General features: G+C 36.8%; 2 protein-coding genes across 12 annotated transcripts in view; one reads left to right on the forward strand and one right to left on the reverse strand.

Annotated features, from left to right (window-relative positions):
* The window catches only part of FKBP9 (FKBP prolyl isomerase 9), a 43,491-nt gene extending 21,412 nt beyond the window's left edge, over positions 1-22,079 (forward strand). Inside the window, exon 11 of the mRNA XM_021553219.3 lies at positions 21,297-22,079. The gene's annotated coding sequence lies outside the window, so the exon portion shown is untranslated. The remainder of the gene's footprint in view (positions 1-21,296) is intronic.
* NT5C3A (5'-nucleotidase, cytosolic IIIA) lies at positions 1,877-27,590 on the reverse strand. 11 transcript variants are annotated; one of them, XM_085573332.1, is made up of 11 exons: positions 27,326-27,590; positions 13,970-14,076; positions 11,345-11,395; positions 6,964-7,062; positions 6,452-6,521; positions 5,708-5,754; positions 5,474-5,559; positions 5,128-5,217; positions 3,744-3,906; positions 3,203-3,403; positions 1,877-2,481 (listed from the first exon to the last, which is right to left on the reverse strand). In XM_085573332.1, the coding sequence occupies exons 4-11, from the start codon at positions 7,060-7,062 to the stop codon at positions 2,380-2,382; spliced, it is 858 nt and encodes a 285-aa protein (XP_085429458.1). In that variant the 5' UTR covers positions 11,345-11,395; positions 13,970-14,076; positions 27,326-27,590; the 3' UTR covers positions 1,877-2,379. The 11 variants fall into 11 exon arrangements, with proteins under 11 accessions (XP_085429458.1, XP_085429460.1, XP_085429459.1 ...); XM_085573334.1 differs by lacking the exon at positions 27,326-27,590 and adding an exon at positions 21,610-21,700; XM_085573333.1 differs by lacking the exon at positions 27,326-27,590 and adding an exon at positions 14,471-21,300.
* Positions 27,591-27,688: the final 98 nt, after the last annotated feature.

Below are 27,688 nucleotides of genomic sequence, written 5' to 3' on the forward strand. Positions count from 1 at the left end.
TGTAAATGGAAAACTTTGTCTCAGTGTAAACTTTAGGAGTAATGCCTGGTTAAACTCTTGCAACTAGAAGCTGGTTGAGTAAGCAGTGCATCCAAACACCTTGATGTTTTTCACAAGGCCTTTGCCTTTTGGACTTTTATTTGGCAGCTATGACAAAAGAGCCAGCATGATTGCCTGTTTAAAAATGCTCTAAACCCAAGATTTGCTAACCCTACTCTCCTCCCAAAACCGTAACATTATTCCAGCCAATGTAAGTTCTGCAGGTGCCTAAATCCCCAAATACAAGCTGTTAAAGAAGTTGTGTCTGCAGAGCTCCCCTGGAAATGCTGCAGCATTCCTTGCTGTGCCCGGGTGGTGCAGACAAAGTCACTGGGTGGGCAGCTCATGCTGCCTGTGAGGAGTCACACGTAGCATAGCCCTGCTTGTCCTGCCCATGGTGCTGAAGCTGCAGTGCGGGCACAAGGGAGGCTGTAGGGAGGCTGCTCCTTCTCTCTCAGTTTTGCCATGACCATCCTGCCCTCCTTCCTGCCCCATGAAAATAGAGGAGACAGGGAGAGGCCATAGGGACTAGGTCAAACTTCACACACAGTCCCTGTGACTGCTGACTCAGCAGCTGTCACTGCTGCCTTCAAGCTCTCCCCATCTTTTGTCTTTGGCTGCCAGGCTCTTAGCAGCTCTTGCTCCCATCTCCCCCTGTCCCTGGCACTGCTGCCAGGGTACCTTCAGCTCTTCCAATTTGTTGCTGCTACCTGAGTCATGCCTCTGGAATGGAAGGCAGCTAAGGCACTATCCTCAAGATCCTCATCTGGATTGTCCTACTGGTTTTCTTCTCAAGGGTCCCCCCACCTCTGGCCTCCTGGCTGCCCCCTTCTCAGGCCTAGGGAATTGCATGACTGTAGGTTTTGTACAAGGACATCATCCCTCTGACCCTGCCTGTTCAGATGCAGGATGGAATTTCTAAAAGGTTGCTGTGCCCAGCAGTTCCCTGATGGCACAGCATGTGCCATGAGATTTGTGAAAGGATGCTCACACTACCTCAGATTTTACATGGAGCTTCTGCCCTGCATTCAAAATACAGGGATGATTAATTTCATTTTACTGCAGAGGATGCAAAGGTGGGGTATGGAAACTATCCCTCTCTTCCCTTCTTGGAAAAGTTCTGCCAGTGGTAGTAACAGATAAAAAGCTGCTGACTTGTAAAAAAATGTTTCTGGTGATACCAAGTCAGGATTTTTAATAAGAGACCAGAGGCTATAAGGAAAGAGGCCATTTCTTGAGATGTGTTTTAATTCTGGTGGAAGAGAATGCAGATCTAAACTCTCCCACATTTTCATTACAATTCCTCAGGGACAGAAGATGGCACAGTTTCTGCTCTGTATAAAAGAAAACAAAGGGTAACAATGATTATATTGCACATTAGGGGAGTTACATGATTTGCTCTCTTTTATTAATGAATAGATTTAGGACAGCTGAGACCTCACAGGAGCAGGGTCACAACATCATCTTTAACCCATCCTGCCACATATCTGAGGAAGTTTCTGAAATTGTGGCTGTACAAATTTACACAATGCTGAGAGGTGCTGTAATGTGCTCAGTACAGGGGAAAAACTTTCAGAAGATTTTTTTTTTTTTTTTTTTGTAGTGAGGGTGGTGAAACTGGGACAGGTTGCCCAGAAAGGTGGTAGATTCCCCATCCCTGGAAACAAGGTCAGTTTGGATGGGGCTCTGAGCAGCCTGGTCTAGTTGAGGATGTCTCTGCTCATTGCAGGCAGGCTGTGGACTATCAGCTTGTGAAAACTATCTGTTGTTACAAACATAAGAAAATTTATCTCAGACATACAATGCAAAAATATGAAGAAGAAACACTTTGCCTGAATTGGGTGAATAAAAGCATTTTTACTGATGAAAAATATATGTATGAAAAACTTGTGGGAAATTACGTAGCATATGAGTAAGATCCTTCAAAGTACAGCTGAGACTGAAATGTCTTTGAAAAGGCAACAAACACACACTCTTTACAGAGCATTTACACCTTCAATTTTACAAAATAGCCATGTTTCCTAAATGCTGCTCTGAAATGCCTGATTAAAAAGAACGGTGAACCACAGTATCCCATCAGCAGCAGTTTATCACATCCAATTTAGATCTCGTTATAACAGGAGTGTGAGACAATAAAGAACAGTGTAAGAGCAGTAAAAGGAGCTTGTAGTTGATAATTGATACAATATATATTCCATAATACCAAAATGAAGATAAAAGTTTTAAATTAAATCAAACAGTTCCATAAATGAGTAATAAACACATCTACGATAGCACATGTGTGTGTGCTCTTCTGTCCAGTTGCCTCCTGGAAGGAATGGAGTGACTTGAGACTGCAATTTACAGGATTTTCTGTAGAATGGAGTTTGCAACTTCCAGGGATTCATCTTTCACCAAGACAATATCATAAGAGTCCATGTATTTTTCCAACAGCTCATCCACCTAATTGCACAAGGGATAAAGAGAAAGACTCCTTTAGTTAGAGAATTATTTATTGAAAGAGTTTTTTGTCATTATACTATTGCCCAGTCTTTCCACCAAATTCTGGGAATAAGCCATGCAAATAATGTATTACTCCTACAAGTGAATTCCACAGAAGGACAGAGTAGGAGTGGCCTGACCTAAAGTGCATTCCAGGATATAATACCTCATGTTTATTCCAGGATCTCACACACAGAGATACTGAAAGCAGAACTACTTCTGGAAGGGCAGGGAGAAATATAAAGCTGACATTTTTCTCTCTCATCAATGCAAATGGATATTCATTATAACTTAGCAAATAATCAGTTGAGTGTCACTTAAAAATCCCAAGAAGTAAAAATAAAAGAGGATAGACTGCCTGGACTTGTTATTTGTGAGATTATAATTTTTCCCAATTATCAATTTAGTACTAAAAGGAGAAGCCACAGGAATTTAAGAGTACTAATTTTTATAGCCTCTGAATTTTACTTCTCTAGGAAACACCATTTGGAAGTATTTCTGTACAAAAATCAAGGCAATATATACTTGTGACTCTGAGCTACGAGTTAGAAAAAAAAACCCTTGAAAAATGTTTGAAATGTCGACCCAAATAGGTTAAACACTTGGTTTGATATCTGAACTGCATTATAACAAACTCCCAGTGCTTCATTCAAACCTCACAAGGTTATGTAAGGCTACTTACTTTATCATTGAGATAGCCAATCTTAAGAATGTGCTCAACATTTGCTACTCCATCTGCCATACTCAAGTCTCCTTGAGAATCACCCAGCAGTATGATATTGCTGTTGTCTTTTAGCTGTTTGAAGTACTCTGTGTTCTTCAAGGCACCATCATGTTTGTTGTAAACATGAATCAATTCTCCTTTAAATCCTTTTAATATTCCCTATTGAAAAAAGCAACACTGAAGTTATTTCTGGTACCATTCAAGCAGGACAGAATCTAGAATGAAAGAGGTAATGTTGAGCCAAGACTGAACTACATAATCTGTCATGATGGACAAGATTAATTAGTTTAGAGTAATGTAATGGCTGTGACAACATAGTTAAGAGCAGGCAGACAGTGATTTTTCCTGCTTGAAAGAGTGTATAGATCTATCTCTATATACCTCTCTATATATATCTATCTATATATATTTTGTAGTGTGTATAAATAGATACTAAATACCATAGACAATGTGGTATTTATCAAACATGTTTGATAAGAATCTGTTATCTCATACATACATTTTCATCAAAATCCATGAAATTGGAAACCACTTTGACATTAGAATGGTAGACCCCAGCCTGGTGGATTACTTCTTCAAGAATGTCACCAATCCCAGCAGAAAATATGAACACAGGAATATTATGTTCACTGAGTTTATCAAAGAAGTTCTCATACCCTTCTCTGCAACACAGAATGAAAATACAAATCAAATCTCAAATAAAGAAAGCCAAGAAATGTCTCAGTTTTTAGGAGACAATCACATAATCTTTGGAAAATAATTAATATTTCCTGAGCACTTTACTGCATTTCTTTTACTTCACCTTTTCAGGTCAGCAAGAAGCATCAACCTAACACAAGGCATGTTTGCAAGAAACATCTGCATCAAGCTGTTTAGTCTTGGTCTGTATAATTTTTCCCCCCAAAACATCTAATCATGTTTTAAAGATTTAAAAACACTTCCCCCTCCCTAAGTACTCCAGAACAAGCAAGCAACTAGCAGAACTCACTGACCTACTATCAGGCTGTAAATCTCCTTTCAATCTTCCTCACTTAAATATGTGACATTCTATAGTCATTACTAAAAAACAAATTCTGTTTTTAAATCTTGAAAACATTTATTGTTGCTTTCTCCTGAAAGTTTTTTAGTATTCAGTACCCCATGTATAGCGTTCCAGGAACAAGATATTATCATCTCTAATGCTTTCTTCATACAGAGATAGATTGGTAGAATTTTACATTTTAAAAAAGTATTGTGAAAGTTCTGGAAAAAGTTTTAGCTTGTGGATGAAGATTCAGTCAACATGGACTTAGACTTTCAAACAGGCAGAGATTGGGTGCTTGTCTGTTGTACAAAAAATAAGGATTCAGTGAGTGTTATAAACAAATACTTTCACAATTTAAGTTCTAACATCCTGTTTCAGTATTCCAAAATTTACAGTTTTAGAGGGCTTTCAAAGAGATGAAACCCACAGCACATTTTGAACAAGGATTTTAAACTTGTGTTCAGTCACAGAGGAAGAGCAATATTTAATACAACACAGGAAACATGTTCTTCAAGTGCTTCTCAAAGGAATTAAGTTACACTTTACACTGCTCTTAAAAAAAAGGATCACCAGTGCAATTTAAAGAAGATGAAAGTCTGCAGAAATTAAGCTTGTAGAGAAGGAACTAAAAAAAGTTCCAGATCTCTGCTTTATACAGTGAGATTATTGTCTACATTTAGATATAGCATACCAATTAAGTGGGAGCTCAATGTGGTCCAAGGTTAAGGTGTCTCATTCTCATAAAAATGTGTGGGTTTCTTAATTTCTCTTTTCTTTTTTTTCCTCCCCCCAACACTCAGGAAGAATCTACAGAAAATGCTTTGAACCATTGATATAATTCAAATCAAAAAGAACTTACTTCAGCATAACATCAGATTCCCTTACAATTTCTGCAAACTTGTCCTTCTGTAAGCCTTGTTCAATGAGTAGTGCATGAGATTTATGGTACCTAGAACATAAATAAAAAAAATGGGTTGAATGTTGTTTACTAGGGTTCCCCTTTCATTAATTTTCATTATGAAAAGCATCCTGTATGGTTAATTCTTACTTATTCAGGTTAAGAGCAAAACAAAACCAGTTGTACAAAAATTTAAGAGATTAATTCAGTTACTGTGACAGCTAAAAGCTAAGTACTGCCATTAATTTGCTTTTAAAAACTTGCTAACTCTAATATGAATAATCTGAAAATAGGAGGTGTCTCTTACCATTCTACCATATATGGGTATTTCTCTTCAATGGTGAGAGCTGGATCAATTTCAATGGCATAGTAAGTTTCTTTCAGCTGCAATAACTGAAGGGAAGAAAAAACCCATCAGATGTTTAATGTTTTTCATAAAATACATTGGTGTTTGGTCTCAGCAATCAAAATAAAATTCTTGTCATGGAATAATGACAGATGTCTGTACAACAAACCAAATGCTTGTAGGTTTTTTGTTTACCTTTTTCCGACATTCATCTGTGATGATCTTAGAGTTATCAATGATGTCTGGGAAAGAGGTGAAAAAAAAGACAGTTAAACAAGATAATGCATTTCTTCTACTTTTCTCTACAACACTGTAAATGGCACAGACGACAATGTCTGGTGACATAGCAATATGCTTCCTCAGAACTTTTCTTACCAGCAACCAGCAAAAAGCACATTTTTCTTCCTAAGTATAAAGATGCCCTTTCATTAATCTCTGATTTTGCAGATATTGATCTGTTACAAGTTTTTGTATCTTTTTCTTGAGATTTAATTATTTTCAAAATCACTATGAGGCATCCTATATGTTTTACATCTCATACTTCTCCTTGTTTGTTCCAAAATACTATAGCATATGGATAAAATTGCCAAGAATTCTAAGGAGTTTACAGTCTGGTTCTTGCAGGTGTCAGGACTATGATGGGCTCTTGAAAAACAAAAGTCAACCATACCATATTTAGCCATTAACATTTGAGAGTTCAAAACTTAACGTTTTAATTGTGAATGGCAACTTATCTGATTTAATTCACACCGATTTTAATATGTATATACACACACACATAAAAACAGTCACTAGAATACTTTGTCAGTAGAATGTACAGATTAGGTAACAAGTCAATATAAATCTCATTAGGAAATAAATTGAATAGAAAATTAAAATATAGGAAAAACTAAAAGGAGCGAACAAATCAATCTGTATTAAAAAAAAAAAAGTACTCACTATGACAAGTTGGACATCTTTTTCCATTGTAGGAAAATCTACTTAATGTCATATCAAAATCTGTAATAATCTATTTAAGGAAAGAAAAAGCAAAACTGTCTTACAACATGGAGGAACAAAATAAAGAATGGCTAGAAATTCTGAATGATCAACAATAGCTGCAGCTGAGTAGCATGTGTGTCACAGAAGCCTCCCTATTCTATTGAGCCATTGTCATGGAAGCTAGCATATCCCAGAATAGTAACGTTTTTTCTAACAAAACTGTTTTTCTCATTCCTTTGCTGAGAATATTTTCTGAAATTACTAAGCTTGTATGTGTAAGTAATTTACTTAACTAGTGTCTGGCTGAATTACAGTTGAATCAACAAGGACTATTAAAAGAGTTAACATGTCTAAGTTTTGGAGATTTGTGTAGGTTGAATTCTATTACGTATATATAAATATACTTAAATTTTTTGGCATAGAGTAACAATCCTACAGTTGCTTTTATTCCAAACTCTCTGCACCTTTACCTGAAGTTTGGCAGCTCCACCTTTGATGAGACCACAAATAATCTCCTCTACTCTTGCTGGGTCCTTAATGTGGACAGTCTTCTTCTGAAATTCTGGCATCTATGAAGAGTAAGAACAAACACATAAATACAGTTGCAGAGAAAAAACTCCTAGGCAATAGCTGCCATCCATCAGCGTGAATTGGAAGCTCTGCATCTACCAACAGTTTCATGTGCCATCAAGACATGGTCAGGACAGAAAGCAAGAATAAGAAGAAGCAAAAGGTACTCTGGATGTATTGATCAATTGCATACAGTTCCGTTTGCTTACAGTATCTGCTTAAATTTCCTTTCCTGATATCACTTTATTCAATAAGCTGACACTCACAGAAAAGGTCATTATATTTGTAGGAAAAAAGGGATAGGATATGTAGGAACAGGACATTGTGATTCAGATATAGCACTAGGAGATGGTAAATCTTAAAACTAACTCTCTTTGCTATTAATATGCCCTTAAAGTATCAACAGAGTTAAAGAAGACGTCCACTGTTTCCTTGAGAATGCTGAATGAGTGTCAACTTAGTACTTCAATACAACAAGGCTGTGCAGTAATTCCTCCTTCCTAGCCAGTCCATCAGTTGTTACCATTACCTATTTCACTGCACACTTTTGAAATAACATGATATCACACTGTATATTCCTTTTGGATTAAGTATATTTCTTGAATATTATGATAAATGAATTTGGTGTAAAACAAGAAAAAACGCCCAAAACCCACAAAACCCCATTCTTCCCCAAACAATTCCCCAAGCCTTTGTTTACTCTAAGAGTTTATCTTCAAACTTGCAGAACAGTAGAAGAACTATTTATTTACAGGAATTTCCCAATGTAGAATGTTTTTTTTCTTTTATAATTATGTATAGACCCATTCTAAAAAACAGACATTGGACATTTGCAATCTGGCTAAACAGGCAGTAGTAAGCTTTATTTTTTTTTATGAGTAGTAAGCTTTATTTTCTGTTTATAAAACTTCAGAGATTATAAAGTGTTAGGAATTACATTTTTAACATTCTGATCCTTCAGCTTTCCTTTTCTTACAGCTAGTAATCTGTGCTGCAATGAGCTAATTAAAAAACAACAAAAAAAAAGGTGTGTGTGGGAGTTTCTATTTCATGAAGTTTCTGGACCCAGAGTTCTCATATTGTCAGTAAGTCATGCAGAACTCTTTCTTGCAGCTCTTGATGCTCGTAAGTCTTTTCTTCATTAGTAACAGCTAGCTTGAAGTCAAATTGCAATTTGGTTATCACATAAGAAACAGGTGCCATTTTAAAGTATTGCAAGCATATGTTTTTGTAAGGGAAAAGATGCTTGTGTGCCAGACACAAGGAGGATCTAGACATACCTTGAAATATCAGCTCCAGTCCACTCTGTTCTCAGGTGGGAGCAAAACATTACAGCTACATTCTATCAGATGAGCAGAAGCTCATCTAACTCATTCTTCAAGACTCCCACTCACATATTCCTCAACTACCTGTATGTTTAGAAAAGTTTGCTAATCTTCCTTACTATAATTTTAAGTCATTCAGCTAGGAGAAAAGTGTTCTTTTTCTCAGACGCTCACTGGATACATTTTTCCCTTCTGCCTGAATGTAAAATGCTAGTATTCTTCAATCTTCTTTTGCAGAACACAATTTTCTAAATCTCTGGTAATTCTTGATGTTGTCTTGGCCCACCCACTTGAAGCACATTGTTTTTCCAACACAGCATCCATGACTGTGGGTAAAACCTTTCTGCTCTGCTCTGACAAGGCCTTGGCTGAAGGGCCACTTTGGCCCTTGTCTTCAGATAGCATCTTTGCATGTACATTAAAATACGTGCCCTGTGTAAGCAGTAATATGGTGAGAACGACTCAGAAACAGTTGGTAGTGACCAAATATTCTTCTAAATTACTCCTAGAAAGAAACAGGTATTTGTGCAAAGTGCTAAATTTTACATTTAATCTTTCTGGATTGCTTCTTTTCTTCCATGTCAGTGCTCCTATCTTTCAGTAAAACAAGTAATTCTAAATCCCCACTGTGCTTACTGCTGCTTTCTGGCTGATATCCTCCAAGACACTGCTGAAAACCAAAAACAGAAATCTTTCTAGAACCCTAATCATGAGTCTCTTATAAATTTCCAAGTTTTTCACCTTATTCAAAAAAGCTTCACCTATACCACAGTATCTTGTCAAAAATTCTGTCCTGAACAGGGTATTCACTACTTCTTTGCTTTATAAATCTCATAAAGAAACAAACTCTATTAATTCCACTTCAATTGGAAGAATTAAGGTTTTCATTTCTGATCCTTTGGCAAAGACATTTTCTGTTAAAGTGGTATCTCCTAAGCCAATATCTCTGAGTTCCTTGTGTTGTTGCAGTGCCTTGCTAATACTTATTTTAGCACAGCAAAGACAAAAAAAAGTATATCAGAATTGACTTCCAGCTCCCAGCTATTTCCCAGGCTCGGAGTAATTGAGAAAGCTAATGAGTGTTGACAAGAAATAGAATTCCTGAAAAATATCCATAAAAGAATTCACTAAATTGAGATGTAGCTTTACAAAGCATTTCTTTATTCACAATTAACAGCACATCTAGCTTCACAAAATAAAATATGTATCTGTTATATCTGTAACTCTTTAAAGGTGCTTTATGGTATTTTTTTGTATGTTATATGGTGCTGGTAAACAAAAGTAAGCTTTCCACTTTTTTCTGCATTTACAATATTCTTTATAATGAACCACAAAGCACTTTGACTTGGTAATTTTTGTACTGTAAATTGACTTGGTTTGGTAATTTTTGTACTGTAAATTGACTAATCTAATTCCTTTAACTTTCAGCAAATTATATATGTATTTTTAGATTTAGAATGCAAACATTAAACAGTGAAATCTGAATGCATACTTTTTAAAGAAATAGTTCAAGCATTATTTGGTTTACTTAGATACTAAGCAACAGATTTCCTAATATAATTAATTTAAACAGATGCTGAGGTAGATGGACAGATCAAAGAAAGGGACTGGATGAGGAAAATTGGATTGTTTGGTACTGTTTTATTTCAGACTGAGTCCTTTTGTAAGTTTCTGAAACAACCTGAGGAAAAATCTTGGTAGTAGATTATGTCAAACAAGAAATTGCTAAAGATTTTAAGTATGATGAAAGCTTCCTGCTTTGATGTTGTAAACTCATACTCAAGATCAGTTCGTAAGATTACTTTATTTCTAACACACTTTTCATTTTTTCACACAAATTGGTTGAAGAGTATTTTAATTTAGGGGTGGGAGAAAGTCTTCTGCAGCAAGTATAACCCAGACATTTTCAGTCTCACAGGCACTCTCAGAGGAAAAAACAAGTCTACATTACAGTTGTGACATCTGATAAAGCCTCAGACAAATACGGTTAGACAAAATAGCCACTTTTCCTAGTGGCTAGTCACTAGGAAAACTAGTCACTAGTTCCTTGTATTAGTATTTGCACCTGAACATTAAGTAGTAATCATTTTATTTATTCTTTATCATTATTGTAGTAGAAGCAAATGAAACTGTCTAAGGACTGGGTAAATGAAACTGAAACTGCAGCCACCTATTTTCTGGCAAACTGTTTCCTCCAATGCTTCTGCCCAGTTCAGTTGTTGTTTCATTGTTGCATATTTGCTGTTCTTCACAATTGAAAGAGAAAAGCAAATTCTATTTGGAAAAAACTGATAAGACAGATGAAAGAGCAAAGGGTGAAAAGTTCAGTCAATTTGACAAAATTAGTGTTTCTATTTACTGTTTAAGAAAATTCTAGCAGTCAACTCAGGGTGCACATAAACCTCCCAAAATTCTCATGCACCAGTTGACTGGGATGAGCACAGATAGAGAAGCAGCCAACCAAAAACCTCCACAGCCCTTAACCAAGTCAAGAAAGCTTTTCAGAGTCAAGAGCTTCCACATACAGAACTAAAACTACATAAGCACAGGAAAAGGAATTCAAAATTCATTGTGACATCTGAAAGTATATAATGATAAATCCCTTAAGTGTCCCTATTTAAAAGTGTGAGAAGAGTTTTGCTTTCTTACCAAGAGCATCTATATGCTACTGAATAGCTCAGAGGCTGGTGTGTCTTAAAATGTATGTACGACAACTCCCAAAGGTAATTTGTGGTTGGTCTACACACTGGCCACAAGTACATTTTAGTTTCTAGTCTCTGACATTTCTAAGGAGCCTTTGAGAGAAGGAAGAACAAACCTGAAAAAGATTATTTTAAAGGTTGAGCTTAGTTGGATTTATGAAAAGGAAAAAAACGATCTTGCTTGTTTGTGATAGCAGGTAACTGGAATAAGGATGTTGGAAATTATTTTGTAGTTAAGAATGTTATGGTCATACCTTGAGGAATGAACAGTAATGGATTCACGCAGGTTTGGAAATCCCCCAGTCCTACAAACCACAGAATGGGTCATTTACAACAAGGATAGTTCTGAAAATTACAAATCTATTTAGTACATGAGACATGCATCTGTGTAGTTGGGTTAAATAAAGAGAAGTATTTGCTGTGTTTAATTCTAGTTTTGAAATAAAGTTTCTTATATACAACTGGATAACAGAAATGCAAAAGAACTGCTTTTATGCATCCAGGTGCTGCTTAGTACATAAGTTGTCTTCTTAGTATGTGAGGCAGTGTGTATCTAAGTGCATGCTGTGTCAATTTGATTATAAAACAGGAGCTGGTGATAAGACCTGTCATTCATTTTAGTGATCTATGTAAATTTACAACTACCATTGTAGATATTTCCAATTAGGTGTCCCAGGAAATTAAAAACTGATTGTGTCCACAAGGTGTAATGTCATGTTCTGGAGCTAGGATTATACTGAATCTTTCAGTCTACTGAGTGTTGGAGGTACAGCAGTTACTTTCCTCCCCCTACCCAGTAAAACAAGTCCTGATGATTAACACAAAAATTAAAAAAAAAAAAAATCAAACAAAAAACTCCATATAAAGGACAACCGAGTGACCTTTTGTTTTACTGTCAATAATTTTAAGTAGGGAAGGATGAGTTGATGAATTACTTGCTATCTTAACTACATAGAGATATGGCTCATTTCACAATCCTAGACACAGAGCCTGAAATATTACTAGTACTAACTCCACCTGTAGGAGGTTGTCATCATAAGTCTGTTAAGTAATGCTTTGACGAAGGCCCTAAAAAAATGGTGCAGAGTATTTTTATACTCATACCCTGTAAGCCTACACTACTTGGCAAATACCAAGTTTTCTTGTTTTATAAAGACTCATCTAGTATGGAAGCCTTCCAAAAACCAAACCATTGCTAAGAAAACACATTGGATTATGGGTGGACAAAATTTTAACAGAACTTCTCTATAAATCTCAATGATTGACGTTGTACTTTGTTAGATGTCAGTAATTCTGAATCACAGTAAGAACTGTTCTCACACTTGTAAATGTATTAAAAATACTCCACAAAATTTCAGATTACCATAATGTCATGAAAGGGACAGGGCAATAAATAAGATCTAAATAAAGACCTAGCTGTAATGATATTGACAGTATGTAAATTTAAAGTATAACACAATTTCTATTTTCCTACTTTCTTGGTAAAACTGTCTTAGACTGCAGGTTTCAAACCTGTTATCTTTTCATAGAGAGAACACACAAGGCTGGGCTGGTAGGGAGAGCTATCCATATTATTTCTGAGCAAGGCAAACAAAAATCAAAGTCATAAATTGGATAGGGGAAAATGATTTGTAAATTTTATTCTAATCTACGGTGACAGCTTACAGGTACAAGAGTATGAATCAAGACTAAATGACATTTATTTTCGGAACTGCAGATGCCCAGTTTCAAGGTCTTAGACTAGCTATCACATATATTCACTTATGGGCATGAACCAAAAAAGGCAGGGCATGGCAGCAGTGATAGCTGTGAAATTTGATACCCAGAAGCTACGGAAAACTGGTTTTGGTGTTCCTGGTGAAAAAAAGTAACAGTTTAGTAAAAATATAAAGAAATGGGGCACATTCCTTAATTTACATGTTATTTTCCAATCTTTTTTTTCCTTTTTTTTTTTTTTTCTATTATTACAGAACATGACTTGCTCTAGAAAACAAAGCTAACAAAAAACTTTTTGAAAAGCATGCAAGCTTCTCCATGTAATTTTAGCTGCTTGCAACATTTGAGTTGCAAGAAATGGAGGAGCTATAACAAAATCCACAGAATGACACTGTGGGGATTTTTCCTCCATATACTTATCCTCATACATGTGTAAAGCAAGACTGCCTGTAATTCAGACAATTTGAATTCTGGCCCATGACTGAAACAGAGGCTCTTCTTAGCTGTTCCAGCTGTTAGTAGGCTTATATTTTAGACAGGAACATCAAGAGGTATTGGACATAAGTGTAATCACATCAGTCACATCATTATGTGCAGGTAGTCAGGAGAACTTCACTAGTTATGGGGCACTCTTCTAGCATAATGTGAGCTCAGGACAGAGACTCACTAATTTATAATTCCCAAAACCATAACACATTTTATATTCAGATGATGCAAGCTCAAATGTGGTAAGAAATCCTTAGTAACTAGTAATTACCAAATTACTATTTTAGTAGTTCTGCCAAGAAATAGCCTTAGGACTACTTAGCTAAAAATTAGTTATTATGGGAATGAAACAAAAGAAGACTAAGTATCTTCACAGTTGCTTCATAACTGTGAAGATACCCCAACAACACTGTGAAACTAGATACCCAGCACACGTTATATGAAATAACTGAAAATGGGTTCACTGCCTAAGCTATTTTAAGACATGGAATAGGATGCACATGAAAATAATTTTTCCTGGTTTACTTTGTTTATTTATTTACATATTTTTATACTTAATGTGCTGGATTTTGATACTTAATTTGAAAAAAAAAAAAACCCTCATAAAAATTTGCAGAGAGCGCTTTCACAGAAAACATGACAACAGCATTTCCTCTTGTGCTTTTAAAGGAGAGTACCTGTGCGTTGAGCTTAGGGCACTCCTGATTCTTCTGTCCTTGATTTTGTCCTACTGCAACAGCATAGGTGGCAAGCAGAGTCCAGAGATGCAGGGCTTGCATGCAGGCTGCCAACAAAAACCAACCAAATCCTTTTAAGAATTGGTCTGCTATATTATGTGGTCTTTCTATTCCTGCTGTATAAAATAAAAGCCAACATGCATGGTACATATCGACATCACTGTGAAAATACCACGACTTCAGAATAGTCTGACGCATAGTTAAAAGTAGAGGAACATTTAAGCTGAATTAACCTATTCAATGAAAACCACTAAGTATATTTATTCCTTTGATGCTGTTGCTCATTCTGTGCTATCAAAATTTTAATTTAAAAATACAGTTTTTTAGGATTTTTTACAGTCACAATTAACAACTGTAAGTAAGCCCTCAGTTTGTAACCTTGGCTTAAAAACACAAGCAAGAAGACAGTCAATACTGCTGACAGAAGCTGCGCACACTTACCAGAGGGTTTTGCAGGAGCAGCTGCAGAAGCAAAAGAAAATTCCTCTTGCTTGAGACACACTAATATAGCAGCACAGGGTGCAGTTGAGGGCGTTTCCAAATACAGCCTGACTAATCCCCGTGCAAAACCCCAGGGTCCTGTGACGCATGTCAGCAATGCACAGCAGTTTGTTATGCTCAGCAGTACAGCCTGATGGGCTTACAGATCATCAGCTGGTTCACCAACAACAAAACCTTTGACCTTCACTGAATGAACAGCTTTCATGGATGCAGCAAGCAAATTTGGGTTGCTCTAACAGAGGAAGGCAGTTGTTCAAAGCAGAAGTTTACTACTTTGTTAATTTTTAGCCCTTTTACAAAATATTTCCAAGTATTTTAAGATTTCCTGTTGCACAGTGCCACAGATTTCTTAGAGCTTCATTTACATGATTTCATTAATATTTATTCCTGTAGGAGCAAATGAATTGTTTTGGCTGTAATTATCTGTGTGATACTGAAACAGGAAATCAAGGAGCCTTGTTTGTCAGGATTTTTGAGAGACAAGGCAACTCCACATAGTTTTAGAAGTTTGTCATTAGGCATGCTGCATGATTAAAGACCATATCTAGGTGACAGAAGATGGCGTAAAAAGGAATGTTTTTTAGAGTGAGGGGATGAAGGAACTATTGTCAAATTGTATTTTACATTTTGAAGTTCTGTAAATGCTAGTGTCACACAAAGCTGACTATTGCTATAGCAGCAGTGCAAGCTTCTCTATTACTACCCCGTAACTCATGTTCAACCTCAGATTTATGATCCCTGTTTCAGGATGCCAGGACTAACCACCAACATCAGGCCAATTCATACGCGGCCACTAATGTGACCAGTGTAATTGTCAGAGCTGAAGCAAGGGCAGATTACAAGTGTAGTATGTACAAAGCCTGTAACACTATAAAAACCCCCCAACAATAGCAGGACTTTAGAAATTCATTAGCTATGAAAATTTCCTTTGAAAGGACAGTGTGCTTTTTACACTAAAAAAAACAAAAACCCAACAGACTTTCTGAATGATACATTAGATCTGTATGTTTTGTGTCTACATTCCAACTGTAGGCTACTACGTAGTCTATCAGGATTCCTCTGTGTATCTGACCTATATGTGCACTTTCATTTTGTTTTCAGAGGTGTTCTTTCTTTTAAGCCAACAAAACAACCGAAGTGAATACTTGAGCTAATACAAAACATGTAACTTTAATCAACACTTATCCTCTCAGAATTGACCAAGATCCCCTGAAATGTACATGTTAAAGTCTGCTGCATCCTGAAGTAGCGGAAGTTTGAAATATATATTCAAAATATAACATAATCCCTGCAAAGACTGTATACAGTAAATTGAACTTACCTGGCATTGGTATTGCCAGGATTCATAGCTACCACTAAACTACTTCGTACACTGTTGTAACCGGTAACATTCAGAGAGTTTTACCCTTCATAGTATTTTAATATAGGCAGCATACTTTCCATTAATATTTTTATAATAATGTTTGGGAAACATATGTATATAGCGCAGTGTCTTGAATAAATATGAATTATTTGCACAACAAAAAGCTGAAGCTTATGTCCCTGCTAGACTTCCAACGTTAAAAAACATATGTTACAAACAATGAAGTAAAATACAATTGCTAGCTGAATCATGTAATTCCGGTAAGACATCACTTGATAGATTCAGTTTGCAAAGAATCTGCCTTTGAGCTGTCAAGAATCTAAAGAAAGCTAGTTTCCCTTTCAGAAAGCTGGGGAAACAAAAAACAAGGTGGTGTTTTAAAAAATTATTTTATTAATTTCTTTTTAAGATTAAAAAAAAAGGGTTACAGAAATTAAGTTCATCTCTTGTAGACTGTTTTTGGTATACCAGACTAATTGGAAAGCATTCTAAATGAACGATTACAGTTTTAGTGAAAGCCCTAGAAAATGGTGTGAGCAAAATTTCTGTAAACATTAATACAGCCAACACCTAATTCTTAGAAAAACATCTACTCTATCTTTATCAACAGTGCACTTTCACTCTAATGAAATGCCATACATGAAACTTCTCATCTACAAAACAAGACTGTCTTTGCAAATCTAAGAAATCTTTGTGTACAACACTTTAAATACCACAGCTCCTACTAACCACATTCTATTACTGCTGGTTTCAGTCTGTTGACCATTTTGTTTACCATGTTTAATGTCTGGTAAAAGAGGAGTTAAAATGAACACTGATTTTATTTTTACAGAGAGAGAAATAAACTGCAGCATGACATTTCTACTCTTGAAATATGGAAGGTCATTTCAATATATTTTAAGAACCACAACTGAAGAGGTGTAGTTATTTCAACAGTTAGATTCTATTTTAACATTTTCTCTTTGGCTAAGGGCCATATCTTGACTACAGAATATTCTATGCAGAAAAAGAACACTACTGGAAACACTAGATGATTTATAATTTATATAAGACTGGGAAAAGGTTCAACTTTATATGCTGGTGTGTTAGGTGAACTTGGTTTGTAGAGGATGCTCTTGAATATGAAGCACTGCAAGTTTTAGTCTAAAGCACAGAAAAGCTGGTTCTACCAGTCCTTCCACACCCATGACCTAAGTTGCATCCATTTGTGAAAAGAATTAGCACAGGTGTATTGCCTATGCAAGTAAGCTGAGCTTTTTCTTTAACTAATAAATCGAATACTTCAACTAAACTGACATAAACTTTTAAAGATCAAGAAAGAGGTCATAGCTTTTTAGAATATTTCCTACAAAATTTAGAGGTGATTGAATCCTATATAAGGTGATTGAATCTGCAGTGTAAATATTAGCTAGTGTCTCTTCATGACCTTAGTAGCTTTTATTCCTGTTTAGTGACCCTACCACTACTGAACAATTTTTTAATATATCCCCATATATTTAGTACATTGCTCGACTTCACTTGAGCAGTACCTTGCTTTATTGTAGGGATCAATTTTTAACACTCAAGAACTGTATTTCCTGCCTAATTTTGCTTTTGTAATAAGTTTACTTAGTACATATTTTCCAAAACTTGATATACCTCGTGAGACAGGGAAAGGTACCTGAACCTTGGTACTCAAGTACCAAGACCAAGCAGAAGAAAGGAACCAATACAACCCTACTGTACTCAAACATGGTTATTATTCATGCCCTAGTGAACTGAGTTAATGAGCAGCATAATGGTTTCAGGAATAGCTTTTTATATCTATGACAATTACAAGGAAAGTAAGATCGATGGTCAGTTTGATGAAGCTGGGGTTCATAAAGGTTTAGAAGGTTGCAGGAATTTTGGATACCACTTGTCTTTGCGGTACAGGTCTGGTGTAAAAAGCCATGCCAGACATATTTACAGTTGGTATGATGCAAAAAACTATGATTTGTATATGAAAGTGTGTGCCTGTCATAGAGATCACTTGTGAGGGGGGTAAGCAATTCTAAAGAGCTTGAACAGCACACGTTATGAAAAAGTGCTGAGAACATATTGAAGACTGAATTCAACAAATTGTGATAAATCCAGAGATGGTACATGCTAAGAAGATGAGGCTCTTAACCTGAATGGTATCACAAGACATACTCAACAACTTTTTTAATAGAGATTTTCTTGATCTGATCAGAGATCCAGCTTTCTTTACAGTTCATGGGAAAACTGGTGATAGTCTGATCATTTATGGCCGTACTGAACACAAAGGTTAATGTCGACACACACACTAAAACAACTCCTTAAACATTTCTTCTTCTGTTTAATACATTTCTCTTGTGAGAGAATAAAAGATATTGCAGCATTGTTCCTTACGCAGCTTCTTGTGCTTACAAAATCATTCTAAAAGAAGAGATTTCTGTTGGTGACAGATCAACAGACATTTGCATCTTACAAGAAAATAAAGAACTAATAACTAGGGTCTACAATTCCAATATTTCATGTGATCTTGCCAATTATGGGTTTGGGCAAGAATTTAGTCTGAGAGAATAGAGGAGGTACAAAAGATACAGAACAGTTCTGTGGTGAAGGAACACAGCTCAGGATAGGCATTTTTTTCCTCTGATTGTATATTTGGGGAATCACCTAATCTTTGTGCTTAGCTGCCATTCCCTCACTGTGGAGAGATTTAACCTCTATAACTGCCAGGCTAAAAGAAAAAGTATGTATTATTTAGTTATCAGTGAGTATCTGGAAATGATGAAGAGATCTTCAGACATATTTAATGAGTATCTTGGAAATACCACAACTACCTAGCCAAATTTAAACTGATTTTTTTTTTTTAATCATTGCTTCTCTCCTGCCCTTGTAAAAAAAAAAAAGAATATAAAAATATTCTAAATGTAAGCAAGTTCAGATCAATACAATTTATCACATTACACTTAAATTTTAAAAACACCTTCTAAAGCACCAGGATTGAAAGAAGAACTTAAGGTTTCAACACCCTTTCATTGCTTGGCAGAAGAATATGGAGGCTTTTTTTCTTGGCCTTCATACATACATTTCACTATTCTTACCAGAGCTTTCTGGATAAAATCTTTATAAAGATTTTATCATGAACTTGGAGCTTAAATACCAAAACCAGTTCTTGTTCCTCTATCTCTACATGGAATAAACTAGAACTGGAAAAGGCCCTCGTTTTAACTCCATCCTTCCTTTTTCTTGCTAGTTCTTAATTTTAGAACACAGATAAAGAAAATTAATTTTTGAAAAATAAGACTTTTTAAATTTGAATGGTAGTCTCATTTTCCTTTAATACTGCAATAGAGTATGTTGGAGTCTGCCTGTCTTAAATATCCATTTCCCTACATTATAGAGAATATAATAATTTCTTAAAGAATGCTTACAGGTGAGGGTGCTGGTACAAATAATCTTTCTTCAATATACCTAGGCAAGCAGTGTAGAATTCTAAGAACTGTCAGTATGTAAATATACTGTGGTACATTCACAAATTCTTAATTAGCTATCAGGTATGCAAAAGCTCACCTTGCATAATAAGGTAATTTTGATGAGCCATACTATTTTCACTCCAAACTGTACATTCATGTGTATACCTTGATAATTAAGTATCCTGTATATATTTACATGGACATGCATTGAAAGAACTTAAACAAATGCTCATTTCCCTAGAAGCTTCACATGTAACACTATCTAGAATGGAATTTGCATTAAGGCCAAGGCTTGGACTGAAGCAGTTGCTGCTGATTCTCTTCTTCTCTTATCTGCTTCTAAGGAAAAAAAAAAATCTGCTTAGATTTTTTTTCACTAAGCCTAAGAATGCTGTATCTAGATCAAATAAACTCTGACCCTTGAATAGTGGAGTTTTGGGACTCAGTTTGAAAGCAAAGTCAGCAGGACAAAGTTTAATCTGCAATACATTACCAGACACTACATAGAAGAATTAAGTGCTAATATAATATTCCAATTAAATTACACATTGAGACTAATGAAGTTTTAAACTGTTAGGTTCTCTTTGATTACAAACTCTTTTTTAAAGTTCTTGAAAAAAAAATTTCCATTAAATTGAAAGATTAAATACAACTACCAAACACTCATTTTAAAGGTAACAGGCAGAAGCATTATGACTTGAGGCATGAAGGATTGTTTTGACTCCACATCTCATTGTTTTATGGATGTTTCTCACTGATGGATCCATTCAAAGATGCACTTGGATGCCATATTTCTTCTATCTCTGTGTACTTGCCTTCTGGAAGTGTTCAAAACCAGTACTACCACTACTATTCTTGGCACTCTACTACTGCTAAAGAACCAGTACTCCTTCTGCTTTGTGCTAATTGCTGCTCTTCAGTTTCATGTACAATTTTTCCATGGGAAAACTGAGGCTTACCCATCAGTGATACTCATTGCAAAGGCAGTGATGCAGCTGATAATAGTAAGTGTTATGATAATAGCTGCTGAGTGAAAAAATCACATTTCTGGTCTGATAACTAGTATGTTTCTAACAGAGGGAAAGCTTTAAGGGAACAAGATTAATGGAACATTTCAGTGGTATTCATTCAGATTAAGGTGAAACAAAACAACTCCTAGGTAAAAAAAAACCTAAAACACAAATAAACTTGGATTATTTCAGTGGTTCAGTTTGCAGAGCAGACAAACAAATCTTTATAAAGGAGTACAGGAAGGAAATGACAGTTAATGAGTGGGAAACAAGTCAGAACAAATACATTTGAACAGGAAATTTCTTGGTGGCAAACTCAGCTCAAGAAGTCTGAAAGTCTGTTCAGACACTTAATTGTCCAAGTCTGGGCTTTGCCCCAGTCCTTTCAAAATAAAATAAATAAAATTAATTATTTTTTAAAAGATTGAGATATAAGAAAGTAGGAGCCACATTTCCTTCCAGCAAAAGGTATTATTGCTATAATTTAGAAAAATGTTATTTAAAATTATTTTCCTAATTATTTTCTGCGTTGAGTCAATGCAATTCTCTATTATTTTGAGGTATTAATGAATGAAAATAATATAGTTACTTTTAATATTTAAACATGGTGTCCTCTTTGACCCGTGTGCTGCAATGTTAAACATATGTCCACTGGTACTGAAAAATGCTTTCTATTTTTTTTTTTTTTTGGGCATTTATATAAAGCACTCTTGATGATCAGGCAAATTTAAAAAATTCTGTGGACTTTTAATGGACACTGATTTTTTTTTCTTGAACCATCAGAAGCTCCCCACAAATAACCTAAAAAAAAGTTGACTGAGAAAACAGCCCAAGATTCCAATTTAATGGCACACTGTCAAGCTGCTGCATGATAGCCATTGAACAAAAATGTTGTGTACTGCAGTCATAAGTTCTCTGATGTTTTACAGCAGCTGACCCCTAGTGATTGATGACTTTTGGATGGGAGAAAGAGACTGACATCCAGCAACTGGTCAAAATAAGAGCTGTATGAAGACTGTGTCCCAGGAAGAAGCAGTCGCTGCAGATCAACTGCTGCACAGTGCTGTGACTGCAAGAAGCCCAGTTAGACTTCACGCCCTGCTTTTATTTTACACACCCCCCATGACAATATAAACGACTCGCTTGCCCAGTCTTATCTGTCCTTCTATCCCTGCGCAGCGCTTAGGAAAGGAAGCCAGGAAGAACAGCTGCGAGGTGCTCGTGGCTCTCAGCTGTGCTTACCCGATTTGAGCGCTGAGCGCCGGGCAGGCAGCAGAGCTGTGCCGCCGCTGCGGGCGCGGTGCAGCCGGAGCGGCGCCGCTGAAGGCGCCGGGCCGCAGTGGGGCCGGGCCGGGCGGGCGCGGGCTCCTCCCGCCCCCTCCGCGCCGGCGCCCCCTGCTGCTCCGAGCCGTCCGTGCAGCCCGGCCGCCCCAGCCGCCGCCGGGAAAATCAATCACTCTGACAAACGCACCAAAACGCAGCAACCAAAGCTGTCTGCTTCTCTTCTAGTATCTGTACGTAAACTCCCTCCCGTAACAACCCTTGGAGGAGGTGAAGAGTACGCTGTAGTTCATTTGCACAAAATGCACTTGTGTATGCACACGTGGAGGGAAGAGCGGTGGCTGATGGCTTGAACTAGCCAACACAGAAAAGAATATGTATTTTGCATGTACGATGTAATTAATGCAAGTGAAAATAAAAAGCAAAAGGCAGCTGTGGTGGCATTTTTGGTGTGATTCTTTTTATTTGTTTGTTTGGCTTTTTTTTAAAGAAAGAACTGCAAAAGTTCAGGTATTTTGCAAGTTTCCAGTCCAGCCTAACACAAATTGTGACATTTTTACATTTTCAGGTACATTGCTATTGAATTCACCGCTAGTATCTTCCTGCTTATAGATGCATGGATCCATACCCTGTGTCTCTAAAATGCTTATATTCATTGGTTCAGATATTTTCTATAAAAGCTGGTAGTTCTTGATAACTCAAGACTGAATGGTATAATTGGAATGCCATGCAACTTTAATTCATAATATGAACAGATTTGCAATGATATACATATTCAGGTTAAAAACTAAAAAATCCCTTATTACTGCTTATATTGTTTGACAGTTAAAGGTAAACATGTTTAAGACTTGCAGTATTTGCTATTGGTTTTAAGCCGTAAAAAGAGTTTAATAGAACAGATGCCATTATAGCTCAACTGATAAAAATGAGTTATCACAAACAGGAGAAAAATCACTTAAAATTATGACTTAACACATAGCAAGCATTTATTCAAAGGTAAATATATTTCAGATAAGAATGAGTAATTGAAAGATTGCTTTTCTGTCTTGGAGAAAGACTTTATACAAAAGATAAAAAGAAAGCAGCAAACAAACTCTTCTAAGCCTAAACCTACAATCTATATTGTATCCTGACATGCCTATACTGACTACTTGGAACTCAGTTTTCAGGTACAGATCATCAGTATGTTTTTGATAACTGTTATAACTTGCATAAATGAGTTCTAAATAAACTAATAATTATATATTTAATCTTCCCATACCCATCCCTTGTAAGAACATAGGTTTCAAGACCTACTGAATTGAAAAAAACCCAACACAGGCAGCAGCAATTTCAGAAAATTAAAACTTACTAAAAACACATAGCTGCATTGCAGGATCAGCCTACTATACTAAATGAAGTAAAATATTAGTATGTACATAATTTTGACAATAAGAGGAGAAAACAATGGAATTCAGTCAATTTTTGTTGTCCTGGGATACAAATTTCCTAAATTTCCAACTGAATTATTTTACAGTGAGAATAAAACCTGTTACTAGTATCCAAGTTATATCAACATGCATTGTCCTTAGGGTTTTTCCTGCCCTTTGAAAACTTGCTTTACAAGCCACATGTTAGGTGACTTATATGATGCACAGTGGTTTACATTAGGCAGCCTGGTATAATGCATTATCTAGGTGGCATATATTATTATTATCTCTGCAAACAGTGTGTGGGCAAAATAACCTTGTTTTAGTAATTGGTGCCTACCACCAACAACTGATTTTTCTATTGAAGAATACGGTCTAAACAAAAATCAAGGTTTATAGAAATAGCATACAGTATCTCCAGTATACATGTCAAATTTAACTTGGTTTAAAAATGTTAATAATAATCTAAAAATTATTCTAATGCTCTAGTAATGGAAGGAATCTCAGTCACATGTCAATAGGTAGCAGTGGTATTAGGTATCAGAAGTTCTTTCACTTTTCACTACTTAGGTTCACACATCACAGCACCATTCCTTTTGAATGATATTATTCCAAATGGATCATATCACTGCATGGCTCTTGAGCACATCCAGACAGTGACAGTGTCCTGCAAAGGCTTCATTAGAGGGAGTCCATCTTCCTTGCATTCCCCTTTTAGTAATTCCAGTTCACTCAATCTTAAACTCTTCTTCAGCTCTGTACAGGCATAAGCGCATATGAAGGAGTTGCAAATACCAACCACTTGGACTCCTGAATATGTATGCTACACATTACCTACTCCTCTGCTTTTGACTGCTGGGAGGTCAACCTGCCAGAGTAACGTCACAGTTACTATAACAACTAGTTACCAGCAACAAGACAAGAATAAAGAAGTGGCATGTGATTGCTGCCAGTTGTAGCTTCATCTGTGGCACAAATGCTCTATGTCCTATGAAACAAGAACACAGTCGCACTAGAGACTGCCAGGTAAAAGAAAATAATAATAATTTTAAAAATACACCCCCGATGCCTCTAACATACATACTCACAGAATACGTTCCTTTATTTCTTAAGCAAGTAGATAAAAAGCAGTTACCTTACTTCTCATTAATTTTCTTATCTCCCTCCAGGTAAACTCTAATATTGCAAAAATCCATGCATTTCTTTCCTTTAACACAATAAAAAGTGCACTGTCCAGAGATAGTTGAGTGGCTGAAATGTTTCCAGTAAACTAAGAAACTGCTTTAAAGTTGATTTTAATTTGTTATTGCTGAACTTTGATACAAAGTCTCTTTGTCATGTAATTATAACTCTCACTTCAAGGGCAGATTGGAGAAATACACAAATGTAAGTAGACATTTGCCCAGTTTTCTGGAAAACAAACCTGAGAGAGGAAGTCTTGGTTTAAGGTAATCTTCTATTCTGTTTCCAACAAGCTCTATTATGTTTCTTATTCAAAGAAAAAAAAGCCACAATCAAAAGCTCTAAAACCAAATAGTGAGGAACAAGCTGCTGAAACCCCCGCCAAGATTTTAACAACTTTATTTATGAAACAGACAACAAAAAATACTCCTCGAAGAAGTTTTTTCTCATTTTAACTCCATATTTTAATTAATTTGGCTACTGTTTACAAGTGAATGTTTTTGAAAGATTTAGGCAATGTTCTTCACTCTAGTTTGTAAACAGTTGTTTCCTGCTGCGCAGCAAAAAAGTAATCAAAAATTGAAGTCTATTGGCAACACAACTATTTACTATATAGGAACACAACTTAATTGCAAACTTGTCTGTGGCTTGAAAAAATCCAAAAGATGGAACATTACTATAAAGTTTCATCTCTTTCTAAAATAGCCTGGAAACATTTTCTAGAAAGTTACTAAGAAATCCAATTAATCGTTATCCATCTCCTTAAATTACAATGAGCAACTTTGTGGCTAACTTTTGCTTTCACCTGACTGTGTAAACACCTATACAGTTTCAAAGAATTGGCAACGTGTCTGTGCAAAGTAATAGCAGAAGGCTTGGAGAGAAGGTTGTTTCTTACCACACAGAGTGAAACTTCATGTGGCCATTACTATTAATGCCTCTGTTACTTCAGAAGTGGAGCTGAAGTAACTCTGTCTACATTCATGAGTGCCTAAGGGAAACTCCCTGTTTGCAAACTACACACTGTGGATGAAGACACAATATTAACATTTTAATTGTAATTTTAAGCCTTTTTTATCAACTGGGATGAAGTAATTTTAAGGTGTCTCCATTAAGCTTAAATTTCTCCACCAGGCTAATTGGTGTCCTTAAGGAATTCATCTACTGAAATATGAGCTAGATATTTAAGAATTACTTGATTTCATTATTCAGCAAGGAAAGAGGGGTACACTTTCCCACAATGCTTGAGAATCCTTTCCACTTTTCTTCACAATAAACATTCTTGGCATCATAATCCTTGATATTAACTTGTCTTATATATGTTCAATTTGATTTTGTAAAAGTCCCTGTATTTTTAGCACTTAAAGATAGCTGTATTTTTTTAAATTATACTTGGGTTTTGTATTCATCTCACTTTGTTTTGACTAAGAAAAAAAAATGCTGTAATTTATTATAATGAAATAGATTTCATTCACATAACTAAGGTGTAAAGAGGCCTGCTCCCTAATGCGTTTGATAAAAGCTATACATCAAGGTAATTCTGAGTCTAATGTGGATATAAAACTAAACTGTAATGTTCCCCAAAGAAAATTTGAACCAAAAAAATCTTCTGAATATGCAGGAACTATCCCACAATTTTAATCTAACACAAAAGACCAGCCAAGTATTGAAAGAAAATACATTTCAATAAGGCAGTATTGTTTCTTACCACCATCCTAAATAACACTAAGTTGCAGACTGGAAAAAGCATCTTCTCCTCCACAGCTCAAAGAAAGGTCTCTCTTGTCATAAAATAAAACTCACACAGTGTCTTGTAAATGACAAACATTGAATCAAATCTGCATTGGTGGATAAAAGAAAGTTCTTCAGAATGCAGCATATTCAAATGAAACACATGTACACATTTTTGCCCACACTTGACAAACTCAGTGCCTTGGTATGAAGTTTACGAAACTACTTCACGTATTTCAAAGAAATTCAACAGCCTGAATACATGTGTCCACTGAAAATGCTACTTAAGAAAGAAGACCTGCATCTTTAGACCTAAGGATGTGTGCTAGCTGAAGTGGCAATCCAAACTTTCTGCTCTCCCTTACGCTGTTGGAACAGTGCTTGGAGAAACTAAAAAACAACCCATTCCCCTCCTAATTGTTAGATGACATGACTGATGACTAGAAACAGTATTTTTTTTAACAGTAAATGATGCCTCTACAATTAGCAAAAACTCAAAGTAGAATTCTTCTTTGGACCCACGTTATTACAAACTGCACTGCATGAATTCCACCGGCAGGCCTGGCAATGCGTGGCCAAGTGAGTACTTAGGCAGCTCGCAATTTACATAGAGAATCCTAGCTCTTACTAAAATCTGCTTCCATGTGTAATTATAGAAATCCATCAGAGCTTTCAGTAAAATTCAGCAGGGGACATCACAAAATACCCACTAGCTAACATCAAGTGCCTTGACGATTTCAGTTCAATTTTTTGGTACGGCGGTGTCCAAATCACAAAATTTGACGGACTTCCACATAATCAGCACGTCGTCCAAACTAAGATCTTTTACGACCCAGTTATTTATAAGCAGATATTTAAACAAATTCCTAAACAACAAGTTTAACAAGGGCAGCTAGAGAGAGCGAGCTCCATCTTCCTTTTATAGTAACCGTGAACAGACTGTGCTTCCCAGTTTCAACAGATGGTTGAGCACGTGTGTGTGCGTGTCCATTTTTCTTTTAAACAAATTGCAAGCAGGCTTGTAAATTACCACCGAGACCCACGGGTACGTATGCATCCTACAGGTACCTAAGGGCCGGGCAGGGCAGGACGGCGCAGCCCCTTCCCACACGCACCTTTTCCGTGCTAGTGGGTCACGCTGAGGTGGAAGGAACAGCTGCTCCTGCCTCCAGCGCCTGTCCTCACAGAAATCCCAAACTGAGCTCAAGGTCCCCCTTCTGCCCCTCCAGATATCCCCTCGGGATATCCGCCCGGCTCCCCGGGAGCGGCCGTGCGGAGCCGCCGGCCGCAGGAGAAGGACAAGGAGAAGGGCGTGCGCCCGGGGACCGAGCGACCCTCGGCCTCTTACCACGTACCATCTCGATGATCTTGGTCTTCTTACCCGTCTTCTTCTTCATGGTGAAGATGTACTGCGCCAGCACCACCCCGCCCACCAGCGCGCACACGCTGGCGCTCGCCACCGCTCCCATCTTGGCCACGGCGGTCCTGTCCATGGCAGTAGTTCCCGGGGACGAAGCGCGGCTGCGCCCCTCGGTGTGGGCGAAGGAGCGCGATCCCGCCGGGTCCCCCTGACCGACCGCCGGGTCGGCAACGACGGCGCCGCACGCGCCCCGCCGTCCCGGCCCCTCACGGCCGTACCACGCCACAGGGGGAAGGGGGAGGGAAGGGCTGGATGCACGGGTGGAGCTGGGCGCCTCGAGAGTGAGGGGTTTGAAGAA

Source organism: Lonchura striata, chromosome 2 (genome assembly GCF_050655825.1).
Source record: "Lonchura striata isolate lonStrDom1 chromosome 2, ASM5065582v1, whole genome shotgun sequence".
Taxonomy (NCBI): Eukaryota; Metazoa; Chordata; class Aves; order Passeriformes; family Estrildidae; genus Lonchura; species Lonchura striata.

Coding starts and splice junctions, on each gene's coding strand:
- NT5C3A (XM_085573338.1), bottom strand. CDS start 27,463: ATGGACAGGACCGCCGTGGCCAAGATGGGAGCGGTGGCGAGCGCCAGC. Junction 5,755..6,451: donor AAGATGTCCAACTTGTCATA/GTGAGTACTTTT, acceptor CCTCTTTCCCAG/ACATCATTGATAACTCTAAG. Junction 3,404..3,743: donor TCATGGATTTTGATGAAAAT/GTATGTATGAGA, acceptor TTTTTTCAATAG/GGAATATTAAAAGGATTTAA.